This window comes from Canis lupus, chromosome 23, assembly GCF_003254725.2.
Source record: "Canis lupus dingo isolate Sandy chromosome 23, ASM325472v2, whole genome shotgun sequence".
In the NCBI taxonomy this organism is placed as follows: Eukaryota; Metazoa; Chordata; class Mammalia; order Carnivora; family Canidae; genus Canis; species Canis lupus.
In genome coordinates this window covers 27,690,353-27,717,809 of record NC_064265.1, presented here as the reverse complement: position 1 = coordinate 27,717,809, position 27,457 = coordinate 27,690,353, and the positions used below count along the sequence as shown (strand labels likewise).

Here is a 27,457-nt window from a genome sequence, read left to right as displayed (position 1 = left end):
AGCCATCTGCTCTGCTTCTTAAAACTCAGATTCCTGAGCCCCAGCCCCAGAGTTTCTGATTTGGTAGGTCTGGGTGAGTGCTGAAAAGCTGCATTTTTAAAAAATATTTTATTTTTTTATTCATTCATGAAAGACAGAGAGAGAGAGAGAGAGAGAGAGAGAGAGAGAGGCAGAGACACAGGCAGAGGGAGAAGCAGGCTCCATGCCGGGAACGTGATGCGGGACTCGATCCTGGGACTCCAGGACCACATCCTGGGCCAAAGGCAGGCGCTGAACCGCTGAGCCCCCCAGGGATCCCCGAAAAGCTGCATTTCTAATGAGTTCCCAGGTGCTGCTGGTGCTGCTGGTTTAGGGACCACACTTTGAGAATCCTTGGGATAGTGGATCTCAAGCTTGTGGACATAGAAAAATTACCTCTGGTGGTTTTAAAGTTTCTAGACTATTCTCCACCACTCATACCCCTAAATATGAAGGAGTAGTTCTGAGGAGGGCTTAGCAATCTGTGGCTATGAAGGACTTCCAGGTGATTCTGATACAAACTGTCCTTCAGCTGTTGTAAGGATTAGAGAGGGCCAGGAAAGGTGATGAAACTGAAGATGAACTTGGAAATCAGAGGGAGAGGCATAGGTAGAGAAATAGTGATTGTGCTTCTCAAGGAAAATACACAACTCATTACCAGCCCACAGGACTCTGGAAACTATACATATCTTAAGTGGTTCAGATTCCTGACTTTCCCCCAAGACTGTCAGTTCAAGGGCAGAAAGATCAGCCATCAGCCATAAGAATCACATTACAAATGAGTAACAAGCACAGCATATGAGGGTGTTTATGCAAGTTATCAACCTTCTATCTGTACAATACATCTGGAACTAATCAAAGCTCATCTCTTAGCAACTGAATAAAATATCAAACCCACAATGTACTCTTCATGAGGACGGCGCATTATATAGAAAGTCCTCAGCAGGTTTTGGCAACTGGCTAAAGATGATCAAAGAAAGGAAGGAAGAAATAGCACAAAATCCCTAGGCAACACTTATGATCTGAAACTCAGATTTAGTTTACTGGATAAAAAAATATATATTATCCTTAGATCTGAGGCTCATACTGTTTGCAGGCTACCACAACATGACATAATCCTCCACGGAACTCCCAGCACACTTCAACCCACTGCAGGAGAAATGAAGTGGGGAGGGGCAGCTAATAATCTACATTTTTTCCTAGTAGAGCCATGTACAATGATTTCTTTGGCCAAAATGAACCTTCCACTAGCTACAAGTATCTTGATTCCTCAACATCTAATAAACCAAATAAAGTCTTTCTGTTATTACTGAACAATGGTTGTTAAAAATGGCAACAAAGATGAGTTCTTTTTCTCTTTTTTCCCCTAAATATCCAGTTATATCTATCCTTTCCTGAAAAGATTCACATTTCTGAATTATTAGACTTTAGAATGCTTACCTCTAACAAAATGATCACAATTGATAGTTTGGTATTCTAATCCTGCCAAACAACTCCCCCCCCTCCTTTTCTTCTTTTTTAAACCAAACCATAATAAATTCCTGTACCTTATCATTGAAATGAACACCCAAAATTAATTCTATCCATTAAAAAGAAGAAATATCTATCCTCTTCTGTAAGCTAGGTCTATATGATAATAAAAATTGTTTAACTAAAAAATATACATAGTTAAATGCCTTGATGACATGGCACTATAGACATTTAGTTTTACTGCATTATGTTTTTAAGCCTTATTTTTCAACTAATGATTGACCTTTTCTTTTTTTAAAAAGATTTGATTTATTTATTCATGAGAGACAGAGAGACAGAGAGAGAGAGAGGTAGAGACACAGGCAGAGGGAGAAGCAGGTTCCATGCAGGGAGCCCCACGTGGGACTGGATCCCGGGTCTCCAGGATCACACCCTGGGCTGAAGGCAGCGCTAAACCACTGAGCCACCCAGGGATCCCCCCTGACCTTTTTATTCTTAATCCTAGCTTCAAAAAGGAAAGTTTGGTTGTTTTAAAGGTGAGTGCAAATATTTATATTTCATAAATAGGGGGACACTGTGGAGACGTGAGTGTTGAACCCAAGGAAAAGAAAAAGTATTTATCCAAGCAAGTTACTGAGAATGAATGTGATTCATTCTTAGGAATAACTGACCTCAGATTGGCTCCCTTTTTTTAAAACTTGCATTGTCTAACAACATACATGATACTTATGACTTACTGCTTTAAATGCTGGTATTCTGGCCAAATGAATGTTTTGGAAGCCTCTACATGCACAGCTGAAAATGGCTGAAGTCTGTTTAAAATGCTCCCCCCCCGCCTTTTCATGAAAACACAGACAAAAACCCTATGCATCTGATTTATTTGAAACTATTAAATCCTGCCAGAAGGTATTCTTGCTTTGCCACTCAAATGTATAAAGTAGGCAATGGGAAAGTCTGTGCTCTGTCATTTCTAAGTACCTCAAAAATAACATACCTTCTCATGCAATCACAGAGTCCAAAGTGCTGGCCAGGCCAGCTTTTATAGTGATTTTAATCTTTCCTCTACTCCGATGTTCTCTTATCACTTCCTTCTACATCACACTATCCTTCTAGAGAAATCTTAAGTCTGATGAGGATAGCAGGGACATCTCTCAGAGCTCATATCAGTGGCGCTTGTCATCTTTTAAACCTTAATTTTCAACCAAAGCAGTGGCTGTAGCTACCATCTTGAACTTGAAAAACAGTTGTCTAAGAGAACAGCCTTCGTTTACTTGATTTTCTGCTCGTGTTAAAAGATGAGGACCCCCATAATTTAAAAATTCCATTGTAACTTTTCATTTCCTTACCAGAAGTAAAACTTGCAATTCCTTCAGAATCCTGACCTTTTTCATATGTGATCATTAATCCTTGTGGCTTAACCCTGTCGTTTATGTAAGCCACATGGGCACTTCCACCATTCTCCCACACAAAAGATGTGTCTGATTTAGCACTTAATTCCTGGCCAATGAAGCTGTCCTCTCCTGAAGAAAACTCCTGTGTCTCAGGAGTAAATCTAGCAGATAAAAATGAAAGTGTTAGATGGTAGCTTTGAGGAATGCAAATAAAATATTCCAGTGATTTGATATAGTTACTTAATCATTTCTTAGAAGAAAAATGAGTGGTAAAAATCTAAATTCATTTCAGTAAATTATTCATTATGATTTTTTATTATTAAAAAGTATAAACTGATAAACAATTCCCATTTATCCTTCATTTTCCCCCATCTGCTTATAGCCTAGTACCTACTAGTTTGGAATAAACCGAGTCTGATTTGCCACAGAGTTTTAGGTAAATAAGAAGAAACTCAATCATAGGTTATTTGGAACAAGCATATAATCTCTCAGATTGATGTCACTCCCCATAGAAAACAAAGAAAACAGATATTTAATTTTCCAAGAACTGCTCTGAAAAGAATAAGACTATATAAAACTTATCTCATCAACATCATATTTCTTAAAATGGTGTCTACATTTATATTCTTAGGAGTTTAAGAATTCTCTATGATAATTTGAGGATGTGTTTTTTAGATGACGATAGAAAACACATTTGATATAAGTTGATATGCACCTTTATGTAATTTCAATGTCTTCATGTTCACATTTGTATTTGATACTACTGTTTGGCACTTGGGAATACTACTTTAACTGTTGGGAGTTAATGAGGAAAGGCAAAAAAACTCAAACATAATATGTGAATAATACATTCACACTTAAAGCCAAGTGATATGACAACATATGATATGAATGACAATTCTGTAATAGTACAGGTGAAGACAGCAGTGAGGAATTAAGGTGTCATGTACAGAGTAGGCAAGCCAAAAGCAGGTGTACCTCTGCAACATGCATCATGTTTTACTTTTTTTTTCTTTTTTTTTACCAATAGGAACCATAATTTTTGTTTTTAGGAATTCTATCTTGGCAAAGCAGAATCATCCATTATATTAAATTAGCACTTTAAATTTGTGTTTTACTGAGTTTGCTTGGATTCTATGCACGTTTGTTTTAGTCTGATAGTTGCACAAGAACTATAAATACAGTATTTGCAGCTAGGTTTATGTTTGTGTATGTTTGAATAACATATATTTTATCTGCAGTTCTCTAAGAATTGATTTGCCTTTAAATGAATTTATGTCTTATTCAATGCTGGGAAATATTGCTTCACATGACATCAGTGCCATAGTGTTCTTCAGGTGTTGGCTACTGGACATTTCCTTGCTAAACTACCAAGTGAATGAAATCTGACATTATAGGAATATGTACTTGTATGAATTCTGAGCATGCATCATCTTGTCATTGTGCTTCTGGATATGTGTGAGATACCTTATCTGTTCTGAGAAACTCTTTCCTTAACTGCAATCTGAGAGGAAGAAAGTAATTATGGGCTTAAATTTGGGCTTTTGCAAGGCTGCAGTTAGGGATCCAAGCTTGGTGAAATACAGAGAAACAGAGAGAAACCAAAGGGCCACTCATTCTGTTTGAGGTTCAAGATTCATTCAGATTAATTATTTATATTGTTATTTAGGATACAATTTTAAGGAAAAAAATGCTTATATGTGCAATTATATTGTGGGGTCTTTTTATGTTATCTTTTGGGGGGATGAAACAATGGATTGTTTGCAACCCCAGGCTTCAGGGAAATAAGACATTGTGATAAACTGTTATAAGTGCTTCCACAGAAGTATAAGAAGATACAAGAAAGTAAGGACTTTGAAAGTAAAAACGGGCCTCTAAGAGGAGGCATCTTCCATCAGGGCCATAGACAATGGGTAAGATTTCACTGGAAGGAACAGAGTTCCAGGCAGTGTAACCCGAGACCCAGGAGGGTGAAGCAACCATTCACACAAGGCAGGTGAGTCCACTATGGCCAGAACTCAGTGCTGATGCTGGGGAAGGGTGGGAAGTGAGGTTGCAGTGGCTAAGGCTATATTGTGGGTTCTATTCTGGGGTAGATCTCAATGTGGGAATTTCTCAGGAAACCATGAACTGAAAGGAAAAATTGTAATACAGCTCATGAGGAAGTTACAGAAACATCAATCCAGAAAGCATGCTTGCTGTGTAGCTTCTGCTCTAGAAAATGGAATATATGGGGAAGCCTTTAGAGACCTTATTAGCTTTCTCAACCTAATAACCTGCCATCAGTCAATTAACAGTCTCTTATAAATAGAAGAGATTTCTAACTCACAGGAGATCACTGTTTTGATTATCTTCTTCTTCTGAATTGATGAGTCTACAGGTATTCTCAAGCACTGGTGGTGGATACTGATTGAATCCTCCTATTGAGAGAGCAAAGTTATAGTTAGGTTTTTAAATCAGAAATTACATTTGCTAAGGAAAAAAAATCCCAACAGGAATCTTCTTGAAGCAATCAATGTCACTAAGATATTTTAGCCAAACTTGGGGGGAGTGGAAACAGAAAACAGTAGTAACTAGAAACAACCTTCAAAGCTTGGTTTTAGAGTGTTTTGCAGCCAAAGAATTACTAGGCTCATAGAAAACAAGCCTCATCAAATTGTTCATTTAAGGGTTAACTGTACCACAGGATTTCCACATGCTCAGGCTAATGGACTCTAAGGGAAATTTTATTCTGAATCTGTCAAGCTTATTTATTCTAGTTTATGCTAATGGATCAAACATAGAAAAGGTAGCATTTTATAATATGATGCTATTTCTGTGCTTCTGTACCCATTAACACTGGTTTCCTAGGAGGAAAATGATCAAAGAAAAAATTTTAGCTTACTGACATAAATAATATGCCACATTGTGCCCTTCCCACTGTTGCTCTATGTTAAAAAGTGTATCATTATTTCTCCTCATTCAGGAAAATAGTTTTTAATTAAAGGAGGCTTTGGGCCACTGAATGATCCACAATTCCATGAAAATATCTTGGAGAATGTTTAGGGTTTTATAATAATTGTACTTTTCTCTAGTTCTAAGATGAGCATTTTTTCCCCATTCCCTTGAAATGAGATTAAGTCTTCTAATCAATTGCATTTGACAGCTGCCATTAGTAAAGTGGGAACTGTTATACTAGTGACATTGCCTGTGTATGTGGGAATATCAAATATGCCAGCAATAAAGCTGATAGAATAAGGGTCAATAGTTTAGAAACAATTCCCAGAAGTGTTAGTAGAGAAATCTTTTAATCCCTATGAAACAAGTGGTTATGGGAAGGCACTGAACTAGGTGTATTTACCAACATTGTTCAGGTGGCAATCAAAAGCTAGCTCTAATCATCGCAACGCCTAACTTAGGAGCCCAGCAAGACCAGCTTTGAATTGTTTTTATAGAGTCCTTTAAAAGTGCTGTGTCACCATCTATCTTGACAACATAAAGAATAATGTTGCACTGAACAAGATAGATCTCAGTGAATTGGAGTCAAGAAATAGCTCACAGGAGTCCAGTTTTGAGTGTAAAGAAGTTTTAGGAATGCCCCCACTAGTCTATTTCATACATATGCCCTGTTTATGCATGCACAAGAGTGACATTTGCTAGTGTAAAAGAATTCTCAGTTACTATAAAATACAAAACTCTAATAGGCAAGTTGGTAACAACATTAAATTGGAAGCACTTTTCTTTCTTTTTATATAATATAATGGTGTATCATACAATAGAAGGCATTTAAAGAAATAACATGATATTCCCAAGAATATTGGACTCTGCAATCAAATATGATTTACAGCAAAAAGATCGAGCTTTCTCTGCAACGGAGAGGGAACTCTCAAGATACTGTCATGATGGTGCTATTGGAGATTCCTCAAACACCAGGGCAACTTTGGAATTCAAAGAGTGGTGAGACTGGCTCCTACAGAACTTAGGTCTGAACATGGTAGAGTCCCAGAAGGAACAGGTTCAGCCATGATTCTGTGGGATGCCTTAGAGTCAGGGTTTCTCAAATTCAGTGCTACTGACAATTTGGGCTGTATCTTTTTTTTTTTTTTCCTTCGGGTGGTATCCTGTGCTTTAGAGAGATGTTTAGCAGCATCCCTGGTCTCTATGCACTAGATGCTAGAATCCTCTCCCTCAGTTGTGACAAAAAAAAAGTATCTCCAGACATTTCCAAATGTTTGGGAGGTAAAATCATCCTTAGTCAAGAACTACTGCTCTAGAGAGTTTCTCAAATCATTTGTGGGGAAGGTATTTTATTTCTAATCCTTTGCAGACTGATCCTTGTGGATTCCATCTTGTCATATGAGACAGAGTACACTTTCATGCTGAGGCAATGTCAAATTGCTTTAAAGGTTTATAGCTGCTTATTCTCAATCTCTGTATTTCTTGCTTGCAGATCAGTTTGTGGACTCTTGCCCATCCAACAGGTGACATTTTGTAGTGCATTGGCCTCAAGCCTTCCTACTCAAAGTGTCATTCTTGGACCAGAAGCATTGACATCACTGTTAGAAATGCAGAGTCTCAGGCTCCACCCTCTACAGACTGAACCAGGATTTGAGTTTTAACAAGATTCCTATATGATTTGTATGCTTAAACTCTTTGGACTTTGGACTGTGCCATCTTTAAGCCTTCATACAGGTCTCCAGGGTGTACCAAGGTTGAAAATAAACCAGGTGCAGTAGGGCAAACTTTTAATGTAAATGCTTATCAAAGAAGTGCTAAAACTTCTTTAGGTTAGCAGATGTGGCTCTAGAGACCTCCAATCACTCCATGATTTTAGTGCTGAGATTTTGTGTAAAAGACACTCTCTCATGAAAAAAGTCTCACCAGATTATGGTAAAAATGGGGTATAATCAGGGTATGTCCCAACTCTCTCTCCCTCTCACCATCTAATTTGTATATTTGGGTTAGCTAGAGATTCAAAGATGTGTTAGGCTATCAATACTATTAACATATACCAATTTATTAAAACAAAAAAGGAAAACAAAACAATGACTTACGTCTGATATAGTAAACAAGTGGCTTTACAAACTTCGTAACATAATCCAGATCTGGTTTATGAATTCTCCCAAGCTGTATCAGATGGTGATCAAGTGGGTAGCTGGCTAACTCTTCCATGTCATCCATATGTGTAAAGCCCAGGGAAACCACAAATATGACATAGCCTTGGCACTTGGCCTTCAGAGCTACCTTCTTCAAGAATTCCTTTCTCTCATGATACTCTCCAGCTAAGATCACAAAAATGACCTTGTGTTTTCTCAAGTTGGGTGTTTGTGGGAAGAGGTTCTCCACAGTCCACAGTAGGGTATGGCCAATGGTAGCTTCTCCTTTTAGCTGTTGGAGGGAAGTCTGGATATGCCTCTTCATTAGGACTCTGTCATTATAAGTTGTAAATCCAAACTCTGTTTTTACCACACCCTTCTTTCTCCTAGAAGTATCCCAAGGAGAATAGCTCAACAAGGCAATCCTATCACCAAAGTCTGAGATTCTTGGATCTGATGAAATGTTGAAGTTGTCAATCATAGAGCTCACCAAGGTTTTCACAGCCTTAAACTCATCATTTGCTATAGTCTGAGAATTGTCTAAGAGGAAAGCCACATCCATGTATGAATTTTCAGGTAGAAAAATCTCTTTGATGCAAACATTTGGAAAACATTTGTCTGAAAACACATAGAGAGATTCATGATTGATTCAATGTCTGCACAACAAGACACTGTTGTTTGAGATATTTTTCAAGTGCTTTAGTGACTTATTACCAATAATTAATAAACTATTTAAGTTAATGAAGAATTTTCAATGTCCCAATATTTCTGTGGCCACTAGAAGGCAATCTGGGAAAGTCTTTGTTGAAAGCAGATGTAGGTAGCATGTATGCTTGAAGTCTGTAAGTAATATATAAACTCATTTAGAAAATATTTTCAATATTTTAGAGGTTTTTGATACACACTACCAAAATGTTCCCCAAAGAAAAGCCATATCAATTAGGATAGTATTTTAAACCAACTTTCACATTCTCTGGAAGCTCTAAATATTACAGAAATTGAAACCCTAACGTATGGTGTTAAAAGACTAGGAAACTTAAAATAAATCTACAATCAACACTAGAAATATCTGATAAAGCCAGATTTAATAACTCACCCAGAAGGCACTTAATTGTTTCAGCACAATAAATTCTCATGGGTCTTACCGTAGCAAAGTGTACAGTGTTGAAATTTTTCTAATGGCTCATACTTCCCATTTGGAGAAACTGGGATCACCTGAAATGTTCCAGTATTGTCAAACTGTAACGAAAAACAAGTATATTTGCTCATTTTCTTTCACCATTATCAGGGAGCCGTTGTGAACTCACTTTAAGGATTGGCTTGAAAAACGCCTAGCTAATCACCATTATCTTGCATTATAGCCCTTTGCTCTATTGAGTACATCTTTTTTGTCTCTCTCTCTCTCTCTCTCTCTCTCACACACACACACACACACACACACAATCCTCCTTTTAAACAACACAAGGAAGTAATTCAACTATCAGCATCTTTATTTTATGATGAGAAAACTATCACACAATAACCATTAGATTCACCCACTGAGGCAAGCACTAAAATCTCACACTTATTTCCAATTCTGAAATTCTCACTGAATTTTATGTGCTTCTTTTTTTTTAAGATTTTATTTTTAAGTACCCATGTGTGTGCTCACTTCGGCAGCACATATAATAATAAGTACCCATGTGTACTTAAGTACCCCATGTGTGAACTCAAACTCACAACCCCAAGATCAAGCCTCATGCCCTACTGACTGAGCCAGCCAGGTACCCCTATACGCTTCTGATTATGCACCAGCTGATAATGTGCCACACATCAGCTTCTGAAGTTGGATTCTGGAGAAATTTTATTTACGTACAAGTTTCCCTTGGCTTCTTTAAGCAGTGATCCCAACTATTTCCACCCCCGATAATCCTATTTAGAAGAAGGTACATCTTTCAGATGTCAAGTAGATTTCCTCAGTCACAAATTCTAATTTAAAAGTTTATTTCCAAAGATAGTAGACAAAAGATACTAAGTCTATTCAAAATTCTTGGTAGCACACAGTCTCATTTCGTCTGTCTCTTGGTTGCTTTTCTTGCTTCAATACTTACTGAGAGGTACAATATAGGGCATTCATTTATTCTTTTTTTTTTTTTTTATGATAGTCACACAGAGAGAGAGAGAGGCAGAGACACAGGCAGAGGGAGAAGCAGGCTCCATGCACCGGGAGCCCAACGTGGGATTCGATCCCGGGTCTCCAGGATCGCGCCCTGGGCCAAAGGCAGGCGCTAAACCGCTGTGCCACCCAGGGATCCCCATTCATTTATTCTTAATTCACTCATTCATTCAGTGAGTCAATAACTACTTATTGGCCATTTACTCTGTGTGAGGCACCATGGAAAGCAGATACCTTTATTACAATGAAAGAAATCTATCATTCCTGGGTGGTGATGCGGTATCTCTCAATCCACAGGGATATTTATGCTTTTCCCCCTTCTTCCTTGGGAAGGTAAAGGGTTAGAAAAGTTACACCCTGTTTTTCTGTAAAACACTGAGTGAGCATTTGAAAATATTTATAATTACTCCAGCCTTTTAGTCAAAAAGTATTTACTACATTCCTTACTATTTTTTTTATGAAATTGGATGCTTTGGGTATTATTTTGTATTTGACCTTGTTTGTCTCCCATAGAAAGACCAAATGCTGCCTTGGTAAATCAAGGAAGTTTGTTCACAGGAATAAACCATATGCTCTTCATTCATCCATTCACTCATTCATTCATTCAATACATATTTATTGAATGCCTATAATGTTATAGGTAGTATTCTAGATGCTGGAGATACAGAAATGAACAAAGCAGATAAAATCTCTACCTTATAGTCTAGTGCAATAGGGACATATACCATAATACAACAAATAAGTAAATAATCTAGTATGTTGGGAGGTAGTCATTTTTGTAGACAAAACTTTGACTTCCTACAATCCTTTTTATCAGTTTATATTGTGACTTTCCCTGTGGCTCCTATATCCAAAAACTTCTTGGATGTGTCATGAGCAGATTGATTCTCTTCGTGTCATAAAGGGCTTCCATTTTGATTTTATTTTTTACAGTAGAAAGATATGTATTTGTGTATATATTTAGACCTTTGTAATCTCTTGGACAACACAATAGCTTTACCCAGCTCCAGGAGCATGTAGTTCATGGCTAATCTGAATACATTTAAAAACAGTAAAACAGTAGATGGAGAAATTCTTCAGTTTTGGGGGGAGAGGAGGAAATATAGACTCCCATAAGAATCTGTTGATCCAAACCTCTCTTGTGTTCTTTTTTTTTTTTTAAGATTTTATTTATTTTATTCATGAGAGACACAGAGAGGCAGAGACACAGGCAGATGGAAGAGAAGCAGGCTCCCTGCAGGGAGCCCAATGCGGGACTCAATCCTGGGACTCTGAGATCATGCCCTGAGCCAAAGGCAGACGCCTCTGTTGTGTTCATATGTTCATTTACATTAAATGTTTTATACAACATTAGGGGTTCAAAGATCTCCTAAACTTCATCTATCATAAGTGAAAACCAGCTATTCAATGAGATATAGCAAGCAGAGGACAGGTGTTAGAAACACCTGATCTGCAGGGGGGGCTGATAGAGTACCATATTTAAGTCCCCTTCAATCAGAAAAACCTTAGTTCAAATTTTGATTTAGTCATTTATTAGCTGTACAAAATTGGAGAAGTCACTCAAACTCTCTGGGCCTCAGTTTCCCTATTTTTTTAAATAGGGATAACAACATTCACTTCAGCAGTGGGTTATGAGTATGTATATAAAATTCTAGGGACAGTGCCTGGCACACAGTAGGAGCTGAGCAAATGGGCTGCTATTATTACTGACTACTGTTGTTATTAGACATTGGATTTCATGGACTTTGGCAACAATATAGCTGGGAAAATTGCAGATGGGGTCAAGAGACCACATATCCTGCCCCCCTCCCCCCCCACTGCCTACTATCCTTAACAGTACCACTATGTTAAACATAAAGAAGTTGCCAAGAGAAGTTCATACCTCAAAAGCCTCAAGGAAAATCCTTTCACTAAAAGCAAAGACTGCCGGACTGATATCTAGGGCATTAAATTCCATGGTGGCTGTGATGATGGATGACTGACTGGCTGCTTGTCCACTGCTGAAAAACACAGCAACTTTCCTCACATTGGCTCCCCCGTATGTGCGCTTGAAAATGTTCCGGGCCACAAACCTCATTGCATTACCAATGTCTTGGGCTTCTGTGGGGGGTCGATATTTTATTTGGGAAATAAGCTGGAGGAGCTGCTTCTTGCTATGGTAGTCTGACCAGCGGATGAGGTAGCTGGTGCCTGTGTCATAGGAAACCACAACAACTCTTGCTCCCACAGGGCAGTTACTTTCCCTGATGTTAAGGTCATTGACGATGGACGTGATGATGTCCCTCATTTCATTAAATCTCTGTTCAGAGACACTGTTGGACTGGTCCAGGGCAAATACCAGCTCCGTTGGGTACACTGGACACTTTTCTGCAAACATAAAAAGCAGAAGTATGAAGTTATTTCACATGATCAAAAGTCCTTCCCCTTCCTTTTACTCCAGGGTTGAGGCTGGTTCACACCAAAGGGAGCTGCAGGTGTTGCCTTTGGCTCTAGAACTAGAGGTAGGCACAAGTAATGCTTTGTTCGTGTGAAGGTGTTGTAGAAGTCTAGAGCATTCATATGTGGTGGTATGACACTCAGACTTCACAGCCCTCAATCAGTCTGCTATTTAAAAGAAATTGAGGGGAGTATCTGTGCTGCTAGAACAGCTCTGAATCTTGATTGTGGTGGTAGTTATGTGAATCTTTGCAGGTGATGAAACTGAACTCACACACAAAAAAATGAGTTTTACTCTAAGTAAATTAAGAAATGAATAAAAGGATATTATGGCTTATTGAGGGTTTTGAAAGTTTACAGTCTTTAAAAATCTTCAGAAATGATCTACTAATAATGATAGAATATTTTCATCCACTTATGCAAAAAATAATTCACTGAGTAGCATGCAGGGTGACATGCAGGGTGATGTACACTGAGATACATGCAAAGATGACCCAAATTCAAGCCTGCCCTCAAGGAATCTATGCTGGGGAGGATCACTCCATGGAAAGGTACAGAGTGACTATTATTCTTTGTAAGCATTCAGAGGACAAAGAGGCTATTTCCCAAGAAAGGGGCCCCCATGGAAGCTAGCTGTTAAATGAAAGCAAGGGCGGCTGGAAGAAGGGCGCAGCAGGACCACAGCAGGCTTGTAATGAGCTGTTATAAAAACGGAGCTGTCTGCAATTGTCTTCTGATGATTGAACTTTAGGAATCTCACAGGGATTGACCTATGTATCAAACCTAACTTTTCAAAGTGCTATTAAAGTCTGAACACAGGAAGAGAAAAAGGGATTATTTTAAAAAACAAACACTCCCATATACAGAGGCTGCTCTACTATTCTCAATCTGGCTAACTCCCAAAGCACATCTGACTCTAAATATCCCACACCCCAAACCACTGTTCTCAGCAATAGGAGAGGAAGGGTTGATTTAGAGATATTTTGAATTGAGGAATTTTACAGTGAAGAAAAAATATCAAAGCTAATGATGAACAACAAAATATGAAAAATTAAGTATTTTTTCCATCTTAGCCCTAGTACTAAAAATTTTTGAAGAAGTGATAGGTAAGTATCTTCAAAACTGACCTATTGCTACAGATTTTCCCAGAAAGCAGAACCAGTTTCTATTTATTTTTTCCTTTTCCTAGTGCCCAGCAGGATACCTGATAAATGTAATTCAAATCCAATTAAGTTTTATTGGGCACTTACATGTAAAAGGGTTTTTGGTGGGGTTTTTTTGTTTGTTTGTTTGTTTATTTTTCAGAATTGAAATTAATGATGCCGAACTTTAGGATAAGCTCAAACTTTTGGGATAGGTCTCTATGGGTCTACTACAGCAGGCTTCTGGAAGACCAGGAGTTCTTGATGTTGACAACTGGCTTCAGAGGCAATGGAGTCCAAGAGACCTAAGGTGCTATGTGACACCCACTGTGGTCGAGGCCCCCAGAAGACCATCCACAGCAAGGTCAGCTTATTAGTGGTAGGCACTTGGTGAGATGAATGATGAGTGTGGGGGTCAGAGACAGGAAAGGAAACATCACCCATCCAAGAAGCCATTGTCCATAGGGTCAGCAAAGAGCAAGAAAATGGGGTCATTCAGAGCCCCATTCCTGAATTCCCCAGCAAAGAGGGCCTATTCCATAAAGAAACTGAATTGTGAATGGAGATAGGACGTAGAAAGCACAACAGTGTAAAGGGGCTTAGGGCTGGGTGTCACTATTTCACAATCAGGTAGAAGCATGATATTGACAATTATAATCCCAAGATGGCCGTGTCTGCATAGAAGGAAGAAGTCCTTTCTTCCATGGGACTGAGAGTTTCTTTCAAATTGGTCTTGTCAGAATGCAGTTAATTACTTCAGCAAGAATCACAGTATTGTAAGAATACTCACCTTTCCAACAGGCTATTAAAAAAGAGAGAGAAAGAGAGAGAAGAGTCTGTTACATTTTGGCACACAGGCTAAAAATAATCCCCCAGAACAAAATTTCAGCAAAGCTTAATATTTTATTTGACCCTACTTGCAAATAAGGCTAATTCCTAAATTATAGGAAGCCAAGGTTGGAGGCCTGGGGAACACGTACACAGAATTTTATTAATGGGTGAACCTTCCTGACCTTCTGTCCTTGTGAGCCATGACCAGCAGACTTCAGCACAATCCCAGTTGAAATCTGAAACACTGATCACTTGTTTTAGAAGCAGAATAGATGAGCCTCTGATTAAAAGGCAAGATAGCTCAAATTCGATTTGTTTTGTCTCTCTTCCTACAGCCTTGAGAGTCATTCAGCAAGGCAAGGCTAAAATATGAGGGCTTATTTTCCTCCCAGATGAACACCTTGGGAACCTCTCTTTTCCTGCAGAAATATGGGGTTTTCCAAATAAACTTGGTCTTTGCTAAAAAATACAGCTCCTGTGTTTGAGTGATATCCTATCTAGAGAGAGGAGGGAAAGCCCCCAAGGATTTCTCCTGAGCAAAACAGCATCTGGTTTTTCTAAGTGATTTACTCTGTAAGCAGGGGACCAATCAGAGGGAGATGTTGGTAAATCTTTAGAAAGCACTGGCCTGACAGTTTCCTTGCTCATTTTTCTCAGTTCTTAAAAAGCAAATGAGTCACTCTGATATAATAAAATATTTTATTAGCACTGGCAACAACCTAGCCTCCACCCTGCTGTCCCACAGCTCATGCTTTCTCATGTCACCCCTATTAACACCTTTTGATTGTTTTAACACTGTGGCTGCTGAGATGCTAACCACCACAGATGGGACTCAGAACCCACAGCCTTCTCTGCATCTCAAGGGCTGCAAAGGATCCCTTTTCTCTGAGAACCTACATTTGTTAACCTTCAACCCAGCTGTGAGGCTAGAAACACAGGCTCTAGAAACAGACACCTCTGTCTGGGTTTCAGTGTGACAAAGCTGCTTGACATCAGGGGAAACTACTTGATCTCTTTTAGTATGTTTATTTTTCCTAAAAATCTTCTTTACTTATGCCCCCTCCTTCCAAAATTCTAATCATTTGGGTCCTCCTATTTTATTTACAACTGATGGATCGGCTCCTAAGGTGTGCCAATCAGGGCTTTGATCATGCACCTATTTACCTATCTGGTTACTGATCACATGTTGATGGTCTTTTGGGCTGACATTTGAAGACTTAACTGCTTCAACTGGTGAAAGTGACCAATGTTTTAGGGTTAATTGTTTTGTTTCGAGATGTTTTGTGAAAGTCACTTCTGCAGAAGCTGCTAGACAGGATGCTAAGCTGTAAAACAGGATGCTAGTGAGTTTTCCCCTTAGCTGTTCTAACTCCCTGTTTTCTTGTTGGAGACCCTGGCCCTGACTACCTACATGTCCAACTGACTCCTAACACAACCACCTCTACTCCACATTCCTCTCAGCTCCCTAGAGCTCTTGTTTTATTCTGGGGGTAGGGTCTCAGTCACTGGCCTTAGTGCAGTGTTATAGGACTGAAGAGCAAACGTGTTAGACCAGGAGCCCAACCCCACAGGGCCTCCATGAAAGCACCTATAAAATGAGGCCCTCTGAATTAGCTCTAAAGACATGTCACCCAAATTCCATCTGGGTTCTGCATTCTGGAGTTTTGTTCTTATCAATCAGCACCCTGTCTGGTCACAGAACCCACATTCCCCTGGCCCCCTAATTTCCCAGCTAACTCCTTTCATTCAGGGTTGGAAAACTGTCTTCAAATCCCTAATCCTCAACAGGCCAGTGTTTATCTCCCTCACCACTTCCTCATCCTTCATTCTTCCTTGGGAAGATACTTGTTGATTTCCTGAGAACTTCCTTCCCCTACAATGGTTTTCCCTCTGTCCTATGCCCTGCACCTGGGGCCCCAGACCCTGGTTCTCACTTCCTCTGGGTGCTGGAGAGCCTGTCTATTTCTTGAGCAATGTCTTTCCCTCTAAGTCTCTTCCCTTTGAATCTTCTGTCCATTGACCTTTTCTTGCTTCTTTTCAAGTTCCCCATATTTGTGGGACTTTCTCATCTCTGTAATGCCACTGCTGTCCTTTGGCTCCACTTTTTCTGCTAAGATGTCTTCCTGGGTTCATCCTTTGGCTTTCTGTTTCCTTTTCTGTATTTCACATCCTTAGGACCTCACTTATCCCTGTGACCTTAAGGAGTGAAATGACTTCAACATCCCAGTCTCCTTTCTTGACCCTCACTTTTATTTCAGTCCATTTATTTAGCTGCCTGCTGATCATTTAATTTAGGGCCCACACAGCATTTCCCTGCCTCTAAAATGTTTAGAGTCATCCTATTTTCCTACCAAGAGATTCTCTTTCCCAGTTCCTCCTGCCTTCTCTTCCACAGTGGCACTAAGCCTCTCCTGCTCTGGCCTTACACATATCTCAAACTTGTTTTTGTTGTTGTTCTTTCTTGCCTCACACTTGCAATGCCTACATTGTTATCCAGTCTCCTTAGGTTAGGTCTCTCCAGTTTTCCCATCTTACATTCTTCTGATTGTGATTGTATAAGCCTCATTATAAGTCAAAATGGAAGCATGAAAAAAGACAAATCACCTAAAACTCTACCATTCTAATAAAGTAAGCTGTTACATTTCTCTACTTTTGCTTCTAGAACTTATTTTATGTACATATTTACCTATATGTAAAAATCCTAAGGATCCAATATAATTTTCTCCTTTTAATGACAGTATTATTCATACTCTGATTGAATCTTAAAAAAAAACATCTGCTTGGTATTTGATCAGAAGATGATACACCATAGCCTAACTAGTCTCTAAGTGCAAACAGTCTAAAGGTATATTCATTCACTTTGTTCTAATGAATAATATTTCAACAACTTATTTGCCTATCATTTTTCTTTCTTTTACTTTATGTCCTTGGGATAAGTTTTCACAAATGAAATCACTTGGCTTTTTCTACCTCATTTCCCTTCTTCATAACCAAAGACAATCTGTTGACTCCTGCTTTATTCCTCTTCTGAAATTATTCTCTTGCCTCTCCCCATCACTTTCCTATAACTGGACTCAAGTAATCCCATCCAAGGAGACTTCATTGACTCAGTAACTAACTCAACTGAAATCCCCACGCTCATCCCTTTAACACTATCCCTCACAGACCTTTGTACAAAATTGTTGTATTCATGAGAGCTAATTCACACAACTTTTGAGTTGGTTTCTAATTGTTTCCCATAAGCACATTTTCTTTCATATATGAATCACACTTCATGAGTCTTTTACTTATACCCTTTTCCTTCCCACCTTTGATGTGAGCTGTTCCTACAGCAAGTACTTGGGACAAGCCTGTTGTAGAGGACGCATGCCACCAGTGGATTCAGTTTACTGATTCTGCATACCCACACCACATCTCCTAAGGGCCCTCACCAATACACCGACTCCCTTGTTCCATGACACACAGATACTCACGACTATGGTTCCCGCATGAACTGGATCAGATCACATTGCTGTAAATAAAAAAAGAAAAAGAGAACAGAAACATGAGCACAGCGACCTCTGAGTTGCCATATTTATTTGCTATTGGACTGGTTAGGTTTTCATTTGTGAATAAGGAATACGTACAGAATATACAGGCTTCCCTGCCATGCCTTTCATGCCCTAGGAAAACAAAACCAGAGCAAGTTATTGGTATGTAAATTTGAGTGACAGAACAAGAGTAAAGAAAAAAAACCTTCATTCTTAAAAACACAGCTGGCAGAGAGCAATTAAATTATTCCTGAACTGGTAGATTATAATGCTATATCCCTACTTAATCAAGGTGCAAACTTCTTTGTTTCAGTGTTAGATCAGTTAAGCTAATGTCTGCTCAGAGTGAACTGAATTACTTTTGTAGGTGAAAAGTAAAGAAACAAGTATTTCTTTCTTTTTTCTTTTTAAAGATTTTATTTATTTATGAGAGATACAGAGAGAAAGAGGCAGAGACATAGGTAGAGGGAGAAACAGGCTCCCTGCAGGGAGCCTGAGTGGGACTTGATCCCAGGACTCTGTGATCATGACCTGTCCCAAGGGCAGATGCTCAACCACTGAGCCACCCAGGTGCCCCAAAAGTATTTTTTAAAGATGTTTGTACTAAAGATATAACACTTAGAAGGTACTTCTCATGAGAAAACTTGAAATGTAAACAACAGGCTTCCCAAAGCATGCCACAAGGAGAGGAATTTATTGAGAATTCAGAGGTACAGATGTATTACAAATCAAGCCATTTAAAATGCAGGTGGTAGCATACAACCTCTACATATGTGAAAGAACCAGAGACATTTTACAGGGCAAAATAGGCATTACACAAAAGAAGAGCATTACACCAAAGAGTAAGCTCATAAATGTGAGAGGTTATAAACAAAGGAGTACACATAATTGCCTGAAATGAATCAAGGAAGCTTCCTAAAAAAAATGGCAATGCTTTTTTTCACAGCTTGAAATTTTCTCTTTTCCCCTTATTACTTCCTTTATCAGGATCAGCCTTCTCCTTGGCAGCGGTTCTTAACATGTTCAATGCACATAGGTCTCTTTGGGCAGCTGGTGAATGCTAGTATGCTGGCTCCAGAAAATGCTATTACAAGCTTACACTTATACAATTTCACTGGCCTCAGAAGCTCAACCAGGGATGTCAGTCTAAGAACCCCTATTCTGAATGACAGCTGGGTCATCTGTACATCTAACCATCATCTATCAATCCATCCGTTGATCCATCCATCCATCCATCCATCCATCCATCCATCCAACCATCCATGCATTAATCCACCTAATAAACAGTTAAATGTCTGCTGAATGCTGAGATGGCCCATTGTGCGCTGCTGGTGCTATCCAGAAGTGTGGCATCTATAATTCTACCCACTGGGAGCCCAGGTTCTTCCTGACCAGAATCAGGAAATTACATGTCTCACTAAGAGATGCAGAGTTTCATCCTTCCTTTTGTAGGCTATTGCAGAAGACAGAAAAGAATGCACAGACATTTAAACAGAGAGAGGAAGTTTCTGACTAATAAATAGATAAGCAGCCCACATCTTACAGAGGATCAGAGCTCAGAGCATCTGTCCTAAAGGACAGAGTTGGAGAAGAATTTGAGCAAGCTCTTAAACAGAGGCTGAGGATTGAGAGCTCAAGACAAAGAAGCTAATCTGATTCCAGCAGACCAGCAGGGTCCAAGTCAGAGAAGCTGTGTTCTGGCAGACCAGCAAGCTCAAGACAGTGAAACCATACTCTAGTGGACCAGTAGTGCCAAGCACTAGGCTGGGAAGATGCAGGACCCCCACATAGGAGCTCCAGAATCTGGAAAGGAGAGAAATCCAGACCAGATCAGTATGACTCAGAGACTAGGTTCTCACCCAGGAGGCTACATATTCACTAGTTCCTTAATGTTAAAGAAAAAGGATGTATTAGAGTATCCTTTACAGCCAGTTGACTCTCATTCTATTGTCATCCACAAAACATCCATGCTTTAGTTTTCTCTAGAAGATCCCAAGTCAAAGAACCCCTGCAGGTAGTCATAAAACATTCAGAATGCACAAAACAAGATAAACTGTTTCTCCACACTGTATACAATGCTTCCTGCACCTCCTACACAAACCCAGGTGTTGGCAACTTTTAGTTCTTACCCGATTATGTTCATCAGGGGAGAGAGGTGTGTAAATAAATCATTATGATAACATGAGAGGCACTAAAATAGAGATATGGATGTTTCATCACTGGGAGATGTGCCTGACTCTGCCTGGGAATGCTTCCAGAGGTGACATTTCTCTTGCAGTGGAAGCATAGCGGGAAGCTGCAGTTATATTTCCAAATCTCTCTGGAGTCTACATTTTGAAGATGGGAAGGCAACAAGAGTGATTTGGGAAACCACCAACTTGTCATGCATGATGGAACTTTGCCAGGACACCTTTATGAAGCTTATGCTTTCCCATCCCTATTTTTAAGCTTTAGCAAAAACAAACAAACAAACAAAAAAACCAGTAACAGCTAATATTTGCATTGAGCTTTATCATTCACAAAGAGTGCTCACATTTGAGAACCTGATCTTCAGCTACCTTCTGAGGTGGTAGGACAGGATATGTCGTCTCCATTTTGGAAGTAAACTGAGAGACCAGGTGACTGGCCCAAGGGCACACAGCTAGCAAGAAGCAGAATTTGGACTTGAACCCAGCGGTCTGACTTTAAATTCTGTACCCCTTCCAGGGAACATCCTAGAGACCAGTATAGGCTACTTAGTTCTCATGGTGTACTTACTCTTCGTCCAGGAGGGCCTGGGGGTCCTGGAGATCCCTCCTCACCTTTCCGGCCAACAGTGAGCTGCAGATAGGAACATGATTTAGTTTTTACACTGTCTATCGAACTCTCTCAGTTTTAATGAGACTTTACAATTAAAAAACATTTTTTAAGGATTTTATTTATTTATCTAGAGAGCCCCATGAGCAGGGGTAGGGGTAGGGGGAGAGGAAGAGAGAGAATTTCAAGCAGACTCCAGGCTGAGCACAGGCCCGATGTGGGGCTTGATCCCAAAACCCTGAGATCATGACCTGAGCTGAAATCAAGAGCCGGACACTTAACCCATGGAGCCATCCAGGCACTCCTTAGAAAAAAAATGTTTTTAAAGAAAGCAACTATTAATTGAAGTCAAGTAAATGCCTTACTTATAATATAAATAGCCATTCTTAACCATTGGAAAACATCCATTTCCCTCTTAGCCTCTCCATTTAGTGACATACTTTGCTCTGGCACTGGTTGTGCATTGGAATGTAAATTAGTCATAAACTAGGATTGGTACTAAAAAAACAAACAAACAAACAAACAAATATACTAGGGCACACAGAGATCTAATTAAAAACCTCCCATCTGCAAAGGATCAAATACAAAAAATAATTCTCCCCATACATAAAAGGATATGGGTGGGTGGTGCCATTCTCATGCTTCTGGGTGTTGGATACGGATGCTAATGAAATTTATCCAGCCAGATGGAAAATATCTGGTGAATTGCATTTCTTTCATGCTGATAATGACCACTGATATCATACCCACACTTCAAAATGAAAAGATGCTTGGCTCAGCGTTTTGTTTTTTAAAAAAACTGTAACATTCTACTCTATGATAATTAGAAGATCTCAACAGCCTTCCTTAAAATGAATACCCTAGATGACCTTGGTTATGGGTAGTGGAATTGTCAGAAAACTCTCAGGGACACAGTGGGAAGAAGTCCGCTGCATTTCCATTCAGGGTTAATATTCTGGGCTTTAATGTGTCTTAGAAAATACTAAAGGCACTGACAGTTCTTGGAACAGCCAGTTATCAATCTATAAATCTTTAAAATAGTTCAGATTCATGGAACCATAGAGAATTTTAGAGCTGAAAGTGATCTTTGGTGTCAAGTTCAAGTCTCATGTTATAGAAATAGGGACCCTGAAAAGGTGTGGTGAAGGTCACACAGTCAGGGAATAGCATTTCAGTGGCCCTAGGTTAGATCAATAATCCACATTTATTATTACAACACAAAAGCCAGAGTCTTCCAAGGAAACATCTATTATTTCTGCAATTATAGGTCACTTACTGTTAATCCCCTATATCCTTTGGGTCCAGGACCTCCAGGAACTCCAGGATCACCAACATCACCCTAAAAATTCAGATATAAGAAATCAAGATATTAAAATATTTACTATGAAAGAATAAAAATAATTTTCTCTAATATAATATTGAATTGATCTTATAACTATACTATATATTAAACAGTAAATGTCAACTTCTCCTGTCTCTTGGAACAAAGTCATCAATACACTTAAATATTCCCCAAACTATTTTTAATTTTCTAAGAATACAAATATTTATGCATAAATATCAAGGCAATGGCTACCCAATCAGTTACTAAAAGTATCTAAAGAAAAAAATCCTTGAAAAACATATGAGTATTAGAGAAAACATATGGAGTATTAACTACAGAAAATACTAAATCATTAATTACTTCCTAAATTCATGAATCATTTCTGAAAAAGCTGAAGGTTAAAAAAATTTACTCTGATATTGGTGAGAAATGAATTTTAGCACCTGTTTATCAAAAAACTAATTTCACATTTATCCCTAAATTGAAATATGCAAATTTTCTCCCTTTATTAGAAAATTGGTGTTCTATAATGAGAACTCTTATCCTAATAGTTTTTTATATAGTTCCTTTTTGCACTCTTCTTTAGCTAAAGAAAGAATCTCTTCTGGTAATTCATCCATTAAAAGCATTTTTTAAAAAGATTTTATTTATTTATTCATGAGAGATACAGAGAGAGAGGCAGAGACATGGGCAAAGGGAGAAGCAGGCTCTCTGCAGGGAGCCCAGTGTGGGACTCTATCCCAGAACTCCTGGATCATGCCCTAAGCCAAAGGCAGACCCTCAACCACTGAGCCACCCAGGTGTCCCTAAAAGCACTTTTAAGAGGATTCAAAAATTGACTGTTTTCCTATAGTTGATTTGATTTGTTTAGACATTCAATTTTTTGTAATCCATATTTTGTATTTTAATTTGAGCACCAACTATTGGAAGACACTCTTCTAGATAGGACACGTTAAAAAAAAAAAAAAGGAAATCTTATCCCAGAATTCCAGTGTATAAGAACAGACATAACAGGACCCACTCGGACTGAAATGGAAGGTATGTCTGGTTGTAGAGCATGGAGGTGGATTTCAATCTGGGAGGCAACGAGGAATTCTGAAAACTGCTCCGGAGAGGAACATGAGTAGGTTACACTGTGGAAGATACCGAGTGACAGTGGTGTTTGGGACTAACCGATGCAGTGAGAAGGTGGAAGTGGAGACCAATGAGAAGACTGTTGTCACCTTCCAGGTGAAGGGCAGTGAAGGCTACAATGATAAAGAACAGATAGCAATAGCAGAAGCCAAGAGTTTGGAATGAGACTCCCTGAGGCAGAGAAATCAAGAGGACAGAAGGACTAAACTTGAGAGGATGTATAGAGGTAGAGTTTCAAGACCAGGGATATCCAGCCATGAAGGACAGGACAATCTTTTCCAATTTAAAGATCCATAGTAGTTAAGTATGGTCCTTTGTTGGTGAAGCCCTGGCAAAACGATTGCCCTGCTTTTTGTTTTTGTTTTGTTTTGTTTTTTCTTTAATCTTAATTCTCAAGTAGAAAGTTAAGATAATGGAAAATTTTTTTTGAAGATTTTATTTATTTATTCAGAGAGAGAGGCAGAGACATAGGCAGAGGGAGAAGCAGATTCCCTGTGGGGAGCCTGACATGGGACTCAATCCCAGGAAACTGGGATCATGACCTGAGCCAAAGGCAGATGCTCAACCACTGGGCCATGCAGGCCCCAAAATCATGGTCATTTCGAAAGAAAGTCATACGTACAGTACCTTTTGCCCCATATCTCCAGTGAATCCTCTTGGGCCCTACAATTTGCAGCAGAAAACATAAATAAATCAATAGACCACTTCTGCAGTATGATTGTTTCTTCTTGTATTACTTATTGCATCAATTGTTCCATCAATTAAAGAAATAATTGCTTTCCATATTTACCTTTACGCCCTTTCTTCCCATATGACCATAGCCTGGGATGCCATCATCTCCCTGTGAAAATATCAGTTCATTTTAATCTCTCAAAAGTGAAACTTAGCCGCAATCTATGCTGGTATCAGAAGAGAAGCACTGGGGACTTCCAGGTAGGGGGGCCTTATCAGTGACCTTGAACTCTAGGGCCATGCACATTGCTAAGTTCTCCTCATTTCCTGGTATGTACCCTGCCTGGTACTTTGGCCAGCTCTAGTCCGCAAACACTGTGGGGGCAGAGGAATCCTCAGTCAGGACCAAAGGAGTCAGTAGCAGTTACTTCCCTGGAATATTAGGAGCTGATTCAAAGGGCATAGATAAGGAATTTCCCCAAAGAAGAATTGCAAATGGCTGATAGACATATGGAAAAATGTCATCTTCACTAATAACCAAAGAAATGCAATTTGAAATAGTGATGAGATAATATTTTTTGTTAATAAAACTGGTAAAGATAAAAAAAAAAGAAAGTGACAAACCCACTATGGGTGTGGATGCCCCGAAGCGTGCCTTCTCCTGCATAACACATGGTACATACATCATTTGAATATTCCTTTTTTTTTTCTTTTTTTTTTTCATTTGAATATTCCTGAGGGCACTTTGTAAAAGAGTTCAACTTTACTTAAATAGGCATACATTCTTTGAACCAGTTATGCTACTTCTAGAAATTTCTACATAGAAATTATGATTTTGTCTAAAAATTTAGATTCAAGAATGTTCATTGCTGTGCTGTTTATGGCAGTAAAAAATTGAAAATAAATCAGGTATTCAATAGCAAGAGGTTGGTCAAATGAACTAAGGTATACATATTCAGTAGGCTATTTTGAAGCTATTAAAAATAACGCTTAGGGGGAAATATAATAACAGAAATATAATCATGATACACTTTTAAGAGGGGAAAATGGAGTAATTTTTTTTGGTATCTCTAGGATGTTAATAAGAAATATGTCAAGAGTGAGATTATGGGTAATTTTTCTTCCCCATTTCTCATCTTCTATGCCTAGTCATTTTTCTACAATATCTCTATATAACATTTATAATAAACATTATTTTTGAAAAGAAATGAAAAAATATCCTATATTGGCTGCTCCATGGACAGATATGCTGGTACAGCCAAAGTTACTAGAACAGATGGCTCATTTCTTGGCTCTACTCCCCTCTTCTTGTTGCTGCCCTAGAGATTTGCAAGACAGGGAGAGAAATGGGCAGTGCTATTTTTCAGCTGACATGCATATATATGGCCATACTGGTTGTGAAAATATTGAAATATCCTACTGTAACTTATCCATTATCCTCTCTGCATGCCCCCTTTTCCACTGGCTTTAACAGACACACTAGCTGTAGAATGAGAGCTGCAGGGCGTGGGAGGATGTCCCAGTATCTTCTTAGGAGGTCCTAAAATACCTCTCAATACCGCAGGTGTTTAGGCTGATGGCATCAGTCCCCCTCTCTTTGCCACAGAACTGAGTCTTTAGAATAGCAAAAAAGCAAGGTTCCTAAAACCTCATACCTGTCTTCCTCTCTGTCCAGCTTGCCCCATTGGCCCTGGATCTCCAAGAATTCCAGATTCTCCCTAGTAAGTGAGACAAGAAAAGCTCAAGATCAGTAAAATCGAACTAAGACTTTCAAGATGGTGAAAGCAGAGCATTAAATCAAGCATGAGGCCCTTCTTTCTGAGCTCAGCCCCAGGGTGACTGCACAGGTGCCAGGTTCACCAAGCTGGAGAAGAGAGCCACTGAAAGGTTTTAAGCAGGTGAGTGGGATTCTGAATGGACCAATAGTCTGCTGTCTGACTTTCTCCAACAGAGCCACTTCAGAGACAGTAGGGTGAATTAGAGAACTGTATGCACAAATAGATTTCAGTCTGGACACCCTTTCTCTCCCTGTCAGACTCTGCCATCACATATATTCATGCATTCAGGAAATCGGGAAGTGAAGAGATTTTTCAAGTTATTTTATGATGTTTGAGATCACTGTGTCTCTTTGTGAAATGGAGCAGTTTCAGGGAAGAGATAAGCAGTTAGAAATTCTTTCCTCAATGGAAGGGAAAGAATGAATCAGCAGAAAGCCGGTAGGTGGTTGATGGTGTCTAGATCACGTGAGGAATTAACATGGAAATCAAGAAAAGAAGGGAGGTACTTTTTTCTCAGTATTTGAAATCTTAAAGAGATAACACTTACTTTTTTCCCTGGAGGCCCAGGACTTCCAACATTCCCTTTAGCTCCCACTGGCCCAGAAGAGCCCTGAATGAAATTGGGAGACACATATGTTGTCACTGTAGGAATTCTTAGAAAAGGCATTAGATTAGGTTTGCTTTCTTCATGTCATTTCCAAAAGCTCCTTTTTTTTTTTTTTAAGATTTTAAAAACAATTTGTTTATTCATGAGAGACAGAGAGAGAGAGAGAGAGAGAGAGGCGGAGACACAGGCAGGAGAAGCAGGCTCCCTGCAGGGAGCCCGAAGTGGGACTCGATCAGAGTCTCCAAGATCAGGACTTGGGCTGAAGGTGGTGCTAAACCACTGAGCCACCCAGGCTGCCCTTCAACAGCTCCTTGATGCCTCCTTAATTAGAGACCCAGCTACCCAGGGGAGAGAGACATCTGCACTCAAAGCAGGTGACTCAGGGTATAGACCCGATTAGAAGACCACAAGTCTGCATAAGCAGGGATTCCACTAGTTCATATGGGGCCTTAGTGAGAAATAAAAAAAGGTGCTCTTGTCATGACAAATGTTATTTCTAAATGCAGCAAATTTGTTGTGATGAACTGATTTTGTGAGAACAAGACATTGCCATGTGTGTGCACTGCACCATGCGTACATCCAAAACAGAATGTGTTTCAGTCCCAGTATGCAAATGGCCAAAGATATCTTCCACAAACATGCTACAATAATAACTGGGCAAACACATGTATTCCTTGCCTTCTGAGTCTTGCTATGGAGAGCTAAAGAAGTGAACAAATTCAGAACATTTTTCATAGGACTCCCTCACCATCCCAACTCTTATTACTCACTGCCAGAAACTCAAGGACCAAAGAGATTCAGAGGGTGAATTCAAAGCTGAACTGAGGAATCAAATCAATTTGGGTAGCGAGGCATCTTTGTAGACTCAATTTCAAATATCTACCATCGATGGAGATACACATGACACAGCTAGATTTTTTAAAGTCAGAAAAACCTGAATAGTGTATCAGGTTTTGAAATGTCCGCAAGTCAGCAAGATTCATATTCTTCTAAATGCTTTCCTCAGGCTGATGTGATGGGTCTGTGCCCTCTCAGTAAACCTCCAGTGAAGTAGAGAGAGGATGGCTTAAGAGACATGCAAGGAATCAAGGCTATGTT

General features: G+C 39.2%; 1 protein-coding gene across 1 annotated transcript in view; it reads right to left on the bottom strand.

Moving 5' to 3' along the window:
* COL6A5 (collagen type VI alpha 5 chain) overlaps nucleotides 1–27,457 on the bottom strand; it is a 129,953-nt gene that overhangs the window by 21,374 nt on the left and 81,122 nt on the right. The window contains 15 exon segments of the mRNA XM_025448944.3: nucleotides 2,835–3,040; nucleotides 5,209–5,299; nucleotides 7,913–8,572; nucleotides 9,100–9,193; nucleotides 11,992–12,476; nucleotides 14,478–14,489; nucleotides 17,992–17,998; nucleotides 18,000–18,029; nucleotides 18,145–18,180; nucleotides 20,806–20,868; nucleotides 22,121–22,183; nucleotides 23,930–23,965; nucleotides 24,093–24,143; nucleotides 25,630–25,692; nucleotides 26,300–26,362. Coding sequence (XP_025304729.3) covers nucleotides 2,835–3,040; nucleotides 5,209–5,299; nucleotides 7,913–8,572; nucleotides 9,100–9,193; nucleotides 11,992–12,476; nucleotides 14,478–14,489; nucleotides 17,992–17,998; nucleotides 18,000–18,029; nucleotides 18,145–18,180; nucleotides 20,806–20,868; nucleotides 22,121–22,183; nucleotides 23,930–23,965; nucleotides 24,093–24,143; nucleotides 25,630–25,692; nucleotides 26,300–26,362 — 1,960 coding nt within the window.